The sequence below is a fragment of the Heterodontus francisci genome, chromosome 5 (genome assembly GCF_036365525.1).
Source record: "Heterodontus francisci isolate sHetFra1 chromosome 5, sHetFra1.hap1, whole genome shotgun sequence".
In the NCBI taxonomy this organism is placed as follows: Eukaryota; Metazoa; Chordata; class Chondrichthyes; order Heterodontiformes; family Heterodontidae; genus Heterodontus; species Heterodontus francisci.
This window is the reverse complement of record NC_090375.1, coordinates 58814804-58829508: the sequence shown is the minus strand read 5'-3', so window position 1 is coordinate 58829508 and position 14705 is coordinate 58814804. Positions and strand designations below refer to the sequence as shown.

General features: G+C 43.8%; 1 protein-coding gene across 3 annotated transcripts in view; it reads right to left on the bottom strand.

Moving 5' to 3' along the window:
* Positions 1-14705, bottom strand: part of nbeal2 (neurobeachin-like 2) — a 314989-nt gene that overhangs the window by 124542 nt on the left and 175742 nt on the right. For all 3 annotated transcript variants that reach the window (XM_068031502.1, XM_068031504.1, XM_068031503.1), the window contains 2 exons: positions 9570-9703; positions 1851-2010 (listed from right to left, as the gene is read on the bottom strand). In XM_068031502.1, coding sequence (XP_067887603.1) covers positions 1851-2010; positions 9570-9703 — 294 coding nt within the window. The remainder of the gene's footprint in view (positions 1-1850; positions 2011-9569; positions 9704-14705) is intronic.

The following is a 14705-nucleotide window of genomic DNA, read 5'->3' as shown; positions in this document are numbered from 1 at the left end:
TTTTTAGTTATTTTTTCTTCCTTTTTTTTGCATTCCTTTTTACATTTTTTACAATCTTTTTTTGCATTTATTTCATTTCATCTTAGTTTGTTCAGTTTGCTTACCCACTGTTTTTTTCAGGTTGTTTTTCTTCAGGTTTGCACTTGCTGATGTTCTATATTCAGTATATTCACACCTAATCTGTACTAATGCTTTGTCTTTCAAAACACCATTAACATATTGTTTGCCTTTGCTCCGTGACCTTTTGGTCAGCTATGTGGCCTGGTCCAATCTGCACCTTCTCCTTTGTTATCTCTTGCCCAACCCCCACCTCACTTGTTTATAATCTGTGACTTTTCTAATATTTGTCAGTTCCGAAGAAGGGTCACTGACCCGAAACGTTAACTCTGCTTCTCTTTCCACAGATGCTGCCAGACCTGCTGAGTGAATCCAGCATTTCTTGTTTTTGTGTAATAATCCAGTGATCTGCACAAAGCATCCTGAAAAGATGAGTTCAAATGCTTCCATGGCAATTTGAGAATTTGAACTCTGGAAATAAAGGTTATCAGTAAAAGTGATCACGAAGTTGCTAGTCTATTATAATCTGGTTCACTATTGGCCTTGAGGGAAGGAAACCTGCTGCCCTTATCTAGGCTACAACACCCCCAGGAGCGTGCTGGAGGCAGGGTGAGGGGGGGATGGGGGGGAGAGAGACAGGGGGCTTTTAGTCGAGTGGGAGGCGGGCGGTGCCATTCCCGTCGCCTTCCTGCTCCCGCTGCTATTTTACCAGGTGGCAAACTGCCCGCCCTCCCCAGGCCAATTCAGGCCCTTAATTGGCCAATTAATTGCCAATTAAGAGCCTCCTCCCACCGCCGCTGGTATTTTAACATCACGCCAGGCACTTCATCAGCGGAGGCAGCTGCCTGGTCATACCAGGCGGCCTCCTTACAGGCTGGAGGTGAGTGCCCTCCTGATTGGGCACCACAGAGGGACCTCCAGCAGCACAAGCCGTTCCTGCTGGAGCACCTCCCCCACCCTCCTGATCAACCCCCACTCCCCTTGCTGGGACCCAGCCGATTGTCCCCGGCGAGGCCCGAAACCCCATTTACCTTTATCGGGGCTGGCGTCCCTCTTGCTCCTCACGCTGGGTGGCACTGCTAGGACTGAAGAGCTGCCAGCCCTCTGATTGGCTGGCAGTTCTTAGAGGCGGACTTCCTGCCTCAGTGGAGTGGAAATCCCACCGAGGCCAATTAAGGGCCGGCACCAAGCAAAATTGCTGCAGGCTTCCAGGCCCGGCAGAGGCGGGCTCGCCCCCGACTTTTAAGCTGGTGGACAGGGCCTCCATAAAATTTCAGCGCAGTATGTGTCACTCCAGTCTCACACAAATGTGATTGACTCTTAACTGTCTTCTGAAGTGGCCAAGGAAGCCAATCAATTGCATCAAACTTTCGATCGGTAATAAATGTTGGCCTTCCTGTCCCATCCAGTTCCAACCCTTGGTCATCATAATTTGCAAACTCTGAACTTAATTTTAACTTTTCTTAAAATCTTCTGAAAAGTTGGGGATTTCCTAGTTTAAATTTACTCTTCATTTTTGATTTTTACCACATTCAGAGGGAAAGATTTAGATTGGGTTAGGCCAGTTCCAGCAGCTCAGTACATGACCACACAGAGATCAGAAAGCTAGAGACAGAGTCTAAATTTCAAAGACTTTTTGCTGACATAGAATCGGTTTCTTTTGCGCTGGACTATTTTCAGTCTGGACTTGACCTGATTCTCCTACTTCATTCTTCCCCAATCCTTTGTCCTCCTGCACAGATTGCATTTCGCAGATCAGCAAAAGGTTTTCCAAGTGATATGTGAAACATTACCCAATCGAACGGCGAAGTCACTGTGGCTCCAGATGCGGAAGTCAAAGAGCAGGTATTGGTACATATAGTGGAGTAGGAGGTTATTGCCTTCGCTAGCTGCCTGCTCCATCAAAAACTGACAAGCCATGAGTACGTTCATATCCACTCTGTGGCTTGGAACCTATGTCAAAGAAAGACATATTTATATAGCTTCTTTCATGATGACAGGACATCTCAAAGCTCTTTACAATCAAGTTGTAATATAGAAATATGGCTACTAACTGTGTACAGCAAGATCCCACAAACAAATGATCTGATAATCTATCGTAGTGATGTTGATTGAGGGGTAAATATTGATCAGGACTATCCTACTCTTTTTCAAATAGTGTCGTGGGGTCTTTTATGTGCACCTGAGAGGGAAGATGGGGCCTCAGTTTCATATGGAAGACAGCATCTCTGACAGTCCAGCACTCTCTCGGTGCTGTACTGAGGTAGCAGCGTAGATTTTGTGTTCAAGTCTCTAGAGTGGTACTTGAAACTATGACCTTCTGACTCAAGTGAGAGGGTTACCTTTGAGCCACGGCTGACATGTATATAAAGAAACGGAGTGGTTGTTAGGAAAGAGAAATTTTTATTGTAAAGGCAAGAAGCTGCAGTCCTGTGCTTATAGTTGTAATGCTTCAGAAAGGCTTGCAGATTTATTAAAGATTAAATATTCCACCTATGACGAGCATCCAAGATCATAAGAGATGTTTTGCCGCAAAAGATATTCACAATACAGCTCAACCCTCCAGATGGCTCCCTTCTTTATTTTCCAACCTATCATATATTGTTTCTAGTTCCACTACACCATTGGCATCTGCATTTCACAACCTTTTACCCACTTTCAGTACCAATCACTATAAAGATGTCCCTAGTCCTGCTAAATATTATGATCTCAAAATTGTACAAAGAAACAGATGATTGAGTTCGGAAGCCAGGTAAAGAGAATCAAGCCTCCAGTTGGGGTTGATAAAGCAAATTTAAATGGAGGATATGCCGGCTGGCCTTAGTCACCTTCCGTACATATATTGTACTGTTAATTGCTTTTGGAGCCTTCAATTCCATGAAGTAACCACAAAATTTAATATAACTAATTCTTCCATGTAAAATGAATTTAACTATTTCTCAACCTTAATCTCTAACTTGGTGGTGAAGGAGGATGAAGAGAAATAATGATGTTGTGCAACAAATGACAGGTCTTAATCAAAGAGCACTGCAGTTCAGTCTCATGGATATGCTGGGAGATCCTTTGAAGGTAAAGGTTTCAAAAGAACTGATGAACTGCGCAACTAAGGAGGATGAAAAGTGGGGTGCATGCCTATCTATACATGGGCCTGTACTCCTGTCTAGATCTATATTACTTATGTTACATCTTGTGAAAAGAACCCGGGGAGATAAGATGCTTTTTTCTTCAAATGCAGCGAGTTATGATGATCTGAAATTCATGACCTGAAAGGGTGTGGTAGCAGATTCAATAGTAACTTTCAAAAGAAATTCAGTTTTCTTTTCCTTGCGAACCCGATCACCTATTTCTCTGTGCAACTTTGAGGTCATAATATTTAACATGCTGAGGGACATCTTGATAGGGACTGTACCAATAATAGGCTAAAGGGATATGTGCTTGAAAAGGAAGTATTTGAAGGATTATAGGGAAAGAGTTGGGGAGTCAGACTAATTGGATAGCTCTCGCAAAGAGCTGGCGTAAGCAACCCGAGTTGCGTGGCCTTTTCTTGTGCTGCACGATTCTATGATCTCCTCCTTTCAACACCACCATGCACCATTATGTCTGTGCCAGCTCTTTGGTAGAGCACTGCCATACTCTCCCCACAGTTTTCGGTCCTCTTCTACTACAAATACATATCTTTTTTCCCTTAAAAGTTATAATGGTCCCTGCATCATCCACTCCCTGTGACATCTGTCCTCACTCAGTGAGAATTAGAAACTGATGGCCCATCATCACTGAATGTTCTAGCAGAGAAAATAGACTTTCCCAATTCACTTTTTATAATTTTAAAAACTTATGTTAAATCTCCTCTTAGCCATTCCTGCTCCCATGGAAATAACAGCAACTTGTGCTTTTAACACAGAAAGAAGTCCCACACTGTTTCACAGATACGGGGCTGGATTTTGTTGACCTGCTGCCGGTGCAGAAAATGGCGGCTTCCCCGCACAGGACGCACGCTGCCACGATACCATAGTGGGCTGCCACTTAATATTTGACGGCAGCCACCACCCCCCCCCACCCCCCAATCACCCAATCACATGGCTGGGGCAGCATTCGTGATGCCGTTCACCGCATCACTTGATGCAGAAGCAGGATCTGGTGCCATTTTAAAAAATCTGCTAGCCCTGCAAACAGTTCAACATAATGTAGAGTTGACCCCTTTCCCATACAAATCAAACAGAGTTGACCCCCCTTCCCCATACAAATCATGAAGAGTTTCCCCCTTCCCCAACTCGGTGGCGCCAGCTTCTCCTGGATGGAAAAGTGAAGGCGCGTGAGTGCTGCACGATGTGCTCAAGATTGGAATCTGAAGGCAAGATCACGGGGAATTAAATTTAAATTTATGCAGAGAGGTATTTTAAATATGTAAAGTTGGGTCCCGTTGCAGAGCAGTGTGGATGCCAGCATGGAGCCTCACTGCCGCCGGGAAGATCGGGCCTGAAATTCAGGCATCAGGCTCCATGGCGGCAGCTGCTACTCCGATTTTCCAGCCCACACCTCCCCGCCTGCCACGGAACCCGACGTTGGGCTGACAACTAAATCCAGCCCATGTAATAAGACAAAAATGGGCTTCCAGCCAAATGAGGATAAGAGTCAAAAAGCATGGGTTTTAAGGACGGTCTTAAAGGAGAGAGAGGTGGAGACACAAAGGGGCTTAGGGAGAGAACTCCAGAGTTTGGTACTTAGACAATTGAAAGCAAGGCCACCAATGATGGGGTGAAAGAGAGAAATGAAGAAGAGGCTAGAATTGCAGGAATGGAGAGATGGAATGGGGCTTGTAGGACTAGAGGAGATTACAGAGATTGTTGTGGGCTAATCATAAGGCTAACGCAAGGATGCAAATTTTAAATGTGTCATTAGGTGACTGGAAGCCATTGTAGGTCAGTGAACACTAGGTTGATGGGTGAGCGAGCCCTGATGCAGTTGGGATACTGGTAGTCGAGTTTTGCATGACATTAGAGTTCAGAGGTTAGGAGCCAGCAAGCAGAATATTGGAATAATCAAGTCTAGAGCTTCAGCAGCAGATGCGCCAAGGCAGATTCAAACATAGAGTTTCGGGAAAGATGGGCATAGATTTGGGAGGCGACAACATGTTCAAGGACTTTGGAGAGGAAGAGGAGTTTGGGGATGGGGCGGTAGTTCACAAGGATAGAGGGATAGCAGGTGGGTGATGACAAGTATTTTGAAAGGGATGGGGCCAATTACTGAGCAATGGGAACCAGTTACAATGCTTGACAGCTTGAGGTCCAGGAAATTAAGTTATTATGGATGCAGTTTTGTGGGAATGAGGTCAAAGTGTCACAGTGAGGATAAGCTTGGAGAGGGAATGGAAAGTGATGGAGAGAGATGTGGTTGAGGGATGGAGCAGGGGCAGCCTTGCCGGAGGCTTGGCTTGATGGGTACAATGTATTGGGCGTGGGGTGGAAGCAGCAGAAGCAGCCGAAGCAGATAGTCTTAATCTTTGTGATAAAGAATTCCATGAGTTCTTCACACTTATGGTTGGAAGAAAAGGTGGAGGCGGAAGAGGAAAGGGGTTTAAGGAAACAGTTGATAGTGGAAAAAGGAATTCAGGGATTATTTTTGCTCTACGGGAAGATGCTGGAGTAGTGTATAGTTTAGGGATAACTCATGTTTCTTCTTATACCTAGAGTTTCTAATTCCTACCATCATCCTGGTGAATCTACATTGTACGTTCTCTACGGTTTTAACATCCTTTCTATAATGGGGTACACAAACTGCAACCTAAGCTTTATATAAATTCTGTTTTATTACTTTCTTCTTGTAGCCTGTGGTTCTAAGGTAATTTAAGTATAATTACTCCAGCTCTAACTGAGCAGGAATAGTCACCCACCAACTTTCTGCAAATGTAATAATTTTCTTTTTGTTAAAACTGACAGGTTTAAAGAAAATGTTTACTCCAAGATAATGATACCTGACAAAACAACCTTGTTAAGTTTAATGAAATCGGTTAACTGTAACGAGACTTCATTAAGTTTAATGAAATCTCATTAACTACAATGGAAACCACACGTCTTTTGAAGTTTGCCATCAATTTCCTTTTCCCTGCTGGAGCTCTCACAGGGACATCCACTTCCGTCCCCAGCTCCCTAGAGAGGGAACATTAACTTTTTTTTAATCCCGTGCAGCATTGGAAGATGGATGGCAATTTAAATAAAATTGGACTATGTGGCTGAAAGTGCTCCAATCAAAAATAACATCGCAGCCCCTATTTTTAGAAGAAAAATTTGTTAACATGTTAATTAGGTGCTCCTGAAAGAGAGGAATATTACCCTCCAGTGTCCTATCAAACATTCCTAGGGCTGGTACAGCAGAAGTTAGATACGGAGTAGAAGCTCCCTTTGCACTGCCCTATCAAGCGCTTCAGGTCAGGTACAGCGTGGATTAGATTTTGAGTAAAGCTTCCTCTACACTGTCCCAGTAAAGATCCCAGGGCAAGTATAGACGGGTTAGAAAGATTGTAAAGCCCCCTTTACAGGTGCCTCACAAATGTGTCTCAGCTTCAACCCAAGTTTGCAGAGGCATCAGAATGATTTCGGGCTTAGATAGGTTGCATTTAGCTTGTATTCTCTTGATAATAGAAGATTGGGAGGTGATCTGATCGACATGTTTAAAATATTAAAAAGTTTCAAGAGGGTAAATACAGGGAAACAATTTCCTCTTATGGGAATCAAGAACAAAGTCGCAATTTATATTAACAATTTAGACTTTGGAATCAAAAACAATTTCTAAATTTGCAGATGACACCAAATTGAGGGGTGGGGGGGTAACAGTCAATATTGAGGAGGACTGCAAGAAATTACAAGAAATGCCGAATAAGCATATAATTGGTAAATGAATTTCAACACAGATAAGTGTGAGGTATTACATTTTGGTAAGGAAAATAAGGAGGTCATATATAACTCAGAAAATAAGTATTAACTGGGGTAAAGGAACCAAGGGAACTGGGAGTACAAATACAGAAATCACTAAATGTTGATGAGGTGTAAAAAGATCATGAAAAAAGCAAACCAATCAGTAGATTTCATTTCTAGAGGGATAGAATTGAAAAGAGGTTATGTATCGAACCTTGGTGAGACCACACTTGGAGTACTGTGTACAGTTCAGGTTGCCACATTATAATAAGGATATAGTAGAAATACAGATGGTGTAAAAAAGATTTACAAGGATAACAACAGAAATGTGAGGTTATACCCAGCAGGAAAGGATGAAAGGCTGGTTTTTGTTACTCTTGAAAAGAGGAGGCTGAGGGGCTGACTGAATAGAGGTCTTTAAAATTATGAAAGGTTTGATAGAGAGACACAGAGAAGGGAATTTCATGCTCTCCCCCGTGGCGTGTTTGGAGGCGGGCAGAGTATAAAATTGGGTGGAATGGTGGCAGGGGGAGGTGTTTCCACCACCATCCCACCTCCGCCAAAATTTAGACCAGGGCTATCAGAAACGCTATGTCTTCCTTTTTCCTCAACCAAGGATTCTCTCCCCACCCCCCCCACCACTGTGGTTGACAGGGCCCTCAACCATGTCCAGCCCATTTCCCGCACCTCTGCCCTCACCCCTTCCCCTCCCTCCCAGAACCGTAACAGCATTCCCCTTGACCTCACTTTCCACCCCACCAGCCTCCACATCCAAAGGATCATTATCATTTCCGCCATGTCCAGCGTGATGCCACTACCAAACGCATCTTCCCCTCCCCGTCAGCAATCCGAAGGGATCATTCCCTCCACGACACCCTGGTCCACTCCTCCATTACCCCGACACCTCGTCCCCTTCCCACGGCACCTTCCCATGCAATCGCAGGAGGTGTAATACCTGGCCTTTTACCTCCTCTCTCCTCACTATCCAAGGCCCCAAACATTCCTTTCAGGTGAAGCAACAATTTATTTGTACTCCATATCAATGTAGTATAATGTATTTGCTGCTCACAACGTGGTCTCCTCTACACTGGGGTGACCAAACGCAGAATGGGTGACCGCTCTGCGGAACACCTTTGTTCAGTCCAAAAACATGACCCCGAGCTTCCAGTCACTTGCCACTTCAACACTCCCCCCTGCTCTCATGCCCACATCTCTGTCCTGGTCTTGCTGCAGTGTTCTAGTGAACATCAACGCAAGCTCAAAGAACAGCATCTCATTTACCTATTACGCATGCTACAGCCTGCTGGACTGAACATTGAGTTCAGTAATTTCAGAGAATAACTGGCCCCCCCCTTTTTTTATTTTTATTTTATTTTAGTTTGTTTCATCATTTTTTTCACCATGTGCCTGCCCACTTTTTTTTCATGTTTGTGCTTTTGGTCAGGGCTGTTCATTATTCTGTCATTTAACATCCTCTCTGCACTAACACTTTGTCTTTCACCACACCATTAACACACCCTTTTTGCCTTTGCTCCATGACCTTCTGGTCAGTTATTCTCTGTGACCTCGTCCTATCAACACCTTCCCTTTTGTTATCTTCTGCCCCACCCCCACCCCCTTTTTAGTCATAAACCACCCACCCCCACTTTATTTGCTTAAAACCTATTACATTTCTAACCTTTGCCAGTTCTGATGAAAGGTCACTGACCTGAAACATCTGCTTCTCTCGCCATCAATAGAAGATAGTGATTAAGAAATCAAGTAGGGAATTCAGAAAAAACTTCTTTACCCAGAGAATGGTGAGAATGTAGAACTCTCTACCATAGGAAGTTTAGGCGAATAGTATAGACGCATTTAAAGGAGGCTAGATAATCATATGAGGGAGAAGGAAATAGAGAGTTTTGTTAATAGAGTTAGATGAGTATGGGTGGGAGGAGGCTCAAGTGGAGCATAAATTCCAGCATGGACTGGTTATATCGAAGGGACTATTTCTGCGCTGCATATTATTGTAATTCTATTTAATAATCTCAAAACTAGAATTAGAACCTTTAGGAGGGAAAATAGGAAAGACCTATCCACACAAAGAAATCTGGAATTCTCTGCTGCAAAGCTTTGGATGCTGCATTAATTTACATTTTTAAGACTGGGATGAATAGATTTTTGTTGGAGAAGGGTTTTAAGGACAGGTAAATGGAGATTAGCCATAGTCTAATGGTTGGCAGATCAGACTCAAGTAGCTGAATGGCCTTCTCCTGTTCCTATGTTCCAACCTCAGAAGAAACCCTCACTATATCATTGTGACCATCCGTGTTGTTTCTGAATTAGGGGTCAGTTGCATGCTGTAGGCCTGTGACTACTGGGAGTTGAATTTTGACCACCAAACTCTCCTTCACAAAGGATACTGAAATAGACAAGATGTAGCTTCAGGCCACCATGGGTTAAATTTAAAACACTGAATTGAAATGCCAGCATCTAACCCATGGCAACACCCGGTCCACATTTTTAAACCATCAACTTAACCTTGTGGCCCTTGCTGCCGTGCACCCAGATACAGTTCTTGGAGGTGTGCAGCAGAGAGTCTGTCCAACAATGAGGCCTTACCTTTTGTAGCAGGGCACCTATGACAGCTGGGCCATTGCACTGGATGAAATTCTCCTGATTTATGGTATGGTTTCGAATGAAGTTGTTAACCAGTAACAAGAATGCGGCTACGCTATTCCTCTCCAATTTGCTCTCTATAAAAAAAAAAATCACAAGACCGTTAGAATGCAGAAGGTTCATTTGATCACTTCCTTACAGTATGCCAACTCCACAATCTTGCCATCATAGCCTTAACCAGTACCTTTCCAAGTTCATACTTAATGACACAATGCTCCATTTGCTAGGAGACTTATTTCTTTTTCTTTCTTTTGGGCCTCCTTATTTCGAGAGACAATGGATACGCGCCTGGAGGTGGTCAGTGGTTTGTGAAGCAGCGCCTGGAGTGGCTATAAAGGCCAATTCTAGAGTGACAGGCTTTTCCACAGGTGCTGCAGAGAAATTTGTTTGTCGGGGCTGTTGCACAGTTGGCTCTCCCCTTGCGCCTCTGTCTTTTTTCTTGCCAACTACTAAGTCTCTTCGACTCGACTATAGTCATGCGATCTGCAGGCCGCATAGGATTTTCTGGTCATTTATGAATGCAAAATCCTTTGGAGAGAGCTGATTCTTGAGCCTGATATGTGCTCTCTGTGGGTGAAACTCTGTTCCAGACACTCAAGAGCCAGAGTGGGGCTTGAATGCACAACTTTCTGAGTGAAACTAGAATCATAGAAAGTTTACGGCACAGAAAGAGGCCACTTGACTCATCGTGTCTCCACTGGCAAAAAAAAGAACTACCCAGCCTAATCCCACTTTCCAGCATTTGGGCTGCAGCCCTGCAAGTTACAGCATTTCAGGTGGACGCCTTTTAAATGAGGTGATGTTTTCTGCCTCTACCACCCTTTCAGGCAGAGTTCCAAACCCCCACCATTCTCTGGGTGAGAAAAGTTTTCCTCATCTTCCCTCTAATCCTTCTACCAGTCACTTTAAATCTATGTCCCCTGGTCACTGACCCCTCTGCTAAGGTAACCAGACCCTTCCCATCCACTCTATCCAGGCTCCTCACAATTTTGAACATCTCAATCAAATCTCCCCTTAACCTCCACTGTTCCAAGAACAACCACCCCAGCCTATCCAAAATAAAAACAGAAAATGCTGGAAAAACTCAGCAGGTCTGGCAACATCTGTGGAGAGAGAAGCAGAGTTAATCTTTCAGGTCAGAACTGATGAAAGGTCACTGACCTGAAAGATTAACTCTGCTTGTCTCTCCACTGATGCTGCCAGACCTGCTGAGTTTTTCGAGCACTTTCTGTTTTTATTTCAGATTCCCAGCATCTGCAGTATGTTGTTTTTATCCCAGCCTATCCAACACTTCTTCATTGCTGCAATTTTCCAGTCCTGACAGCATCCTCGTAAATCTCCTTTGTACCCTCTCTACTGCAATTACATCCTTTCTGTAATGAGGCGACGAGAACTGCACACAGTACTCAAGTTGTGGCCTAACTAATGTTTTATATAGTTCCAGCATAACCTCCCTACTCTTATATTCTGTGCCTCGGCTAATAAAGGAAAGGATTCCATATGCCTTCTTAACCACTTTACTGACCTGTCCTGCTACCTTCAGAGACCTGTGGACATTGACTCCAAGGTCCCTCACTTCCTCTACACCCCTCAGTACCCTGCCATTTATTGTGTATTCCTTTGCCTCATTTGACCTCCCCAAATGCATCACCTCACACTTCTCCAGGTTAAATTCCATTTGCCACTTTTCTGCCCCCCTGATATTTTTCTGCAGTCTGCAGCTATCCTCCTTGCTATCAACCACGCAAGCAATTTTTGGGTCATCTGCAAACTTCTTGATCATTCCCCCTAATTTGATGTCCAAATCGTTAATATACACCACAAAAAGCAGGGGACCCAGTACTGAGCTCTGCGGAATCCCAATGGAAACAGCCCTCCAGTTGCAAAAATACCCGTCAACAATTACCCTTTGTTTTCTGCCAATGAGCCAACTTTATATCCAGCTTGCTACATTTCCCTGGATCCTGTGGGCTTTGATTTTTTTAAATCTGTGTGCCATGTGGGATCTTGTCAAAAGCCTTGCTAAAATCCATGCAAATCACATCAATTGCACTACCCTCATCTATCCTCCTTGTTACTTCCTCAAAAAATTCAATCAATAGTCAGACACGGCTTTCCCTTAACAAATCCATGCTGACGATCCTTGATTAATCTGTGCCTGTCTAAGTGACAGTTTATCCAGTCTCTCAAAATTGATTCCAGTAATTTGCCCACTACTGAGGCAGACTAACAGGCTTGTAATTATTCGGTCTGAACTGAACCAATCTGACTCGTTAAATAATGGTAGTTTAGATTTTATTATTTAATCGGGTATTTCCTGCTTAACAATGGCAACTTGCATTTAGTTAGCACCTTTAATATAGTGACACATCCCAAGGCAATCAGATAAAAAATTGACAGCAAGTCAAAGGAGAAGACATTAGGAGAGGTGACAAAGTAGGTTGTAAGGAGCATCTTAAAGGAGGACAGGTGGAGGGATTTTCAGAGTTTAATGCCTAAATGGCTGAAGACATGGTGGATTGAAGAAATTGGGGACTGACAAGAGGTTAAAGTTAGAAACATAGAAAATAGGAGCAGGAGTAGGCCATTCGGCCCTTCGAGCCTGCTCCGCCATTCATCACTATCATGTCTGATCATCCAACTCAGTAACCTGTTCCCGCTTTTGCCCCATACCCATTGATCCCTTTAGACCCAAGAGCTATATCAAACTCCTTCGTGAAAACATACAATGTTTTGGCCTCAATTGCTTTCCGTGGTAGCGAATTCCACAGGCTCATCACTCTCTGGGTGAAGAAATTTCTCCTCATCTCAGTCCTGAAAGGTTTATCCCATATCCTTTGACTATGACCCCTGGTTCTGGACTCCCCCACCATCGGGAACATTCTTCTTGCATCTACCCTGTCAAGTCCTGTTAGAATTTTATAGGTTTCTATGAGATCCCCCCTCACTCTTCTGAACTCCAGCGAATATAATCCTAACCGACTCAATCTCTCCTCATACGTCAGTCCCGCCATCCCAGGAATCAGTCTGGTAAACCTTCGCTGCACTCCCTCTATCGCAAGAACATCCTTCCTCAGATAAGGAGACCAAAACTGCACATAATATTTCAGGTGTGGCCTCACCAAGGCCCTGTATAATTGCAGCAAGACATCCCTGCTCCTGTACTTGAATCCTCTCGCTATTAAATCCAACATACCATTTGCCTTTTTTACCGCCTGTTGCACCTGCATGCTTACCTTCAGCGACTGGTGTACGAGCACACCCAGGTCTCACTGCATATTCCCCTCTCTCAGTTTATAGTCGTTCAGATAATAATCTGCCTTCCTGTTTTTGCTACCAAAGTGGATAACCTCACATTTATCCACATTATACTGCATCTGCCATGCATTACCCCACTCACTCAACTTGTCCAAATCACCCTGAAGCGCCTCTACATCCTCCTCACAACTCACCCTCCCACCCAGTTTTGTGTCAGCTGCAAATTTGGAGATATTACATTTAGTTCCCTCATCTAAATCATTAATATATATTGTGAATAGCTGGGGTCCTAGCAGCGATCCCTGCGGTACCCCACTAGTCACTGCCTGCCATTTGGAAAAAGACCCATTTATCCCTACTTTTTGTTTCCTGTCTGCCAACCAATTTTCTATCCATCGCAATACACTACGCCCAGTCCCATGCACTTTAATTTTACATGCTAATCTATTATGTGGGACTTTGTCGAAAGCCTTCTGAAAGTCCAAATAAACCACATCCACTGGCACCCCCTCATCAACTCTACTAGTTACATCCTCGAAGAATTCTAGTCGACTTGTCAAGCATGATTTCCCTTTCGTAAATCCATGCTGACTCTGCCCGATTCTACCGCTGTTCTCTAAGTGCTCTGCTATAAAATCTTTGATAATGGACTCTAGAATTTTCCTCACTACTGACGTCAGGCTGACTGGTCTATAATTCCCTGCTTTCTCTCTTTTTTAATAGTGGGGTTACATTAGCTACCCTCCAATCTGTAGGAACTGTTCCAGAGTCTATAGAATCTTGTAAGATGACCACCAATGCATCCGCTATTTCTAGGGCTACTTCCTTAAATACTCTGGGATGCATACCATCAGGCCCTGGGGATTTATCGGCCTTCAATCCCATCAATTTCCCCAACACCATTTCTCTACTAATACTGATTTCCTTCAGTTTCTTTCTCTCACTAAGCCCTGTGTTCACCAACATTTCTGGTGTGATATTTCTGTCTTCCTTTGTGAAGACAGAACCAAAGTATTTAGTTGGTCAGCCATTTCTTTGTTCCCCATAATAAATTCCCCTGTTTCTGACTGTAAGGGACCTACATTTGTCTTCATCAATCTTTTTCTCTTCACATACCTATAGAAAATTTTACAGTCAGTTTTTATGTTCCCCGTAAGCTTGCTCTCGTACTCTATTTTCCCCTTCTTAATCAATTCCTTGGTCTTCCTTTGCTGAATTCTAAACTGCTCCCAATCCTCAGGTCTGTTGTTTTTTCTGGCAAATTATATGCCTCTTCCTTGGATCTAATGCTATCTCTAACATCCTTTGTAAGCCAAGGTTTGGCTACCTTTCCTGTTTTACTTTTGTGCCAGACAGGAATAAACAATTGTTGCAGTTCATCCATGTGCTCTTTAAATGTTTGCCATTGCCTATCCACCGTCATCTCTTTAAGTAACGTTTCCCAATTCGTCATAGCCAACTCGAGCCTCATACCTTAGTAGTTTCCTTTACTAAGATTCAGGACCCTAGTCTCAGAATCAACTATGTCACTCTCCATAGAAGAATGCAGAGTTTTCGGATGGCTGTAGAAGGTTACAGAGATATTGAGGGGCACGATCATTTAAAAAAAAATTTACACTCCTTTACTTTCCACTGCTTTTGTTTCCCACCCGCCTCCCCCCACCCCCCACCCCCCCCGCTCCTGTCTGATGATGCAGACTTGTATTAGAATACGATCTTGGAGCCATTCCAGCTGAATCTCCAAACCATCTTCTGTTGGGATACAATCTCCGAGCTATTTCTCATGCGCAAGCCGAGAGGGGGTCAGGTTACACAGCTGTC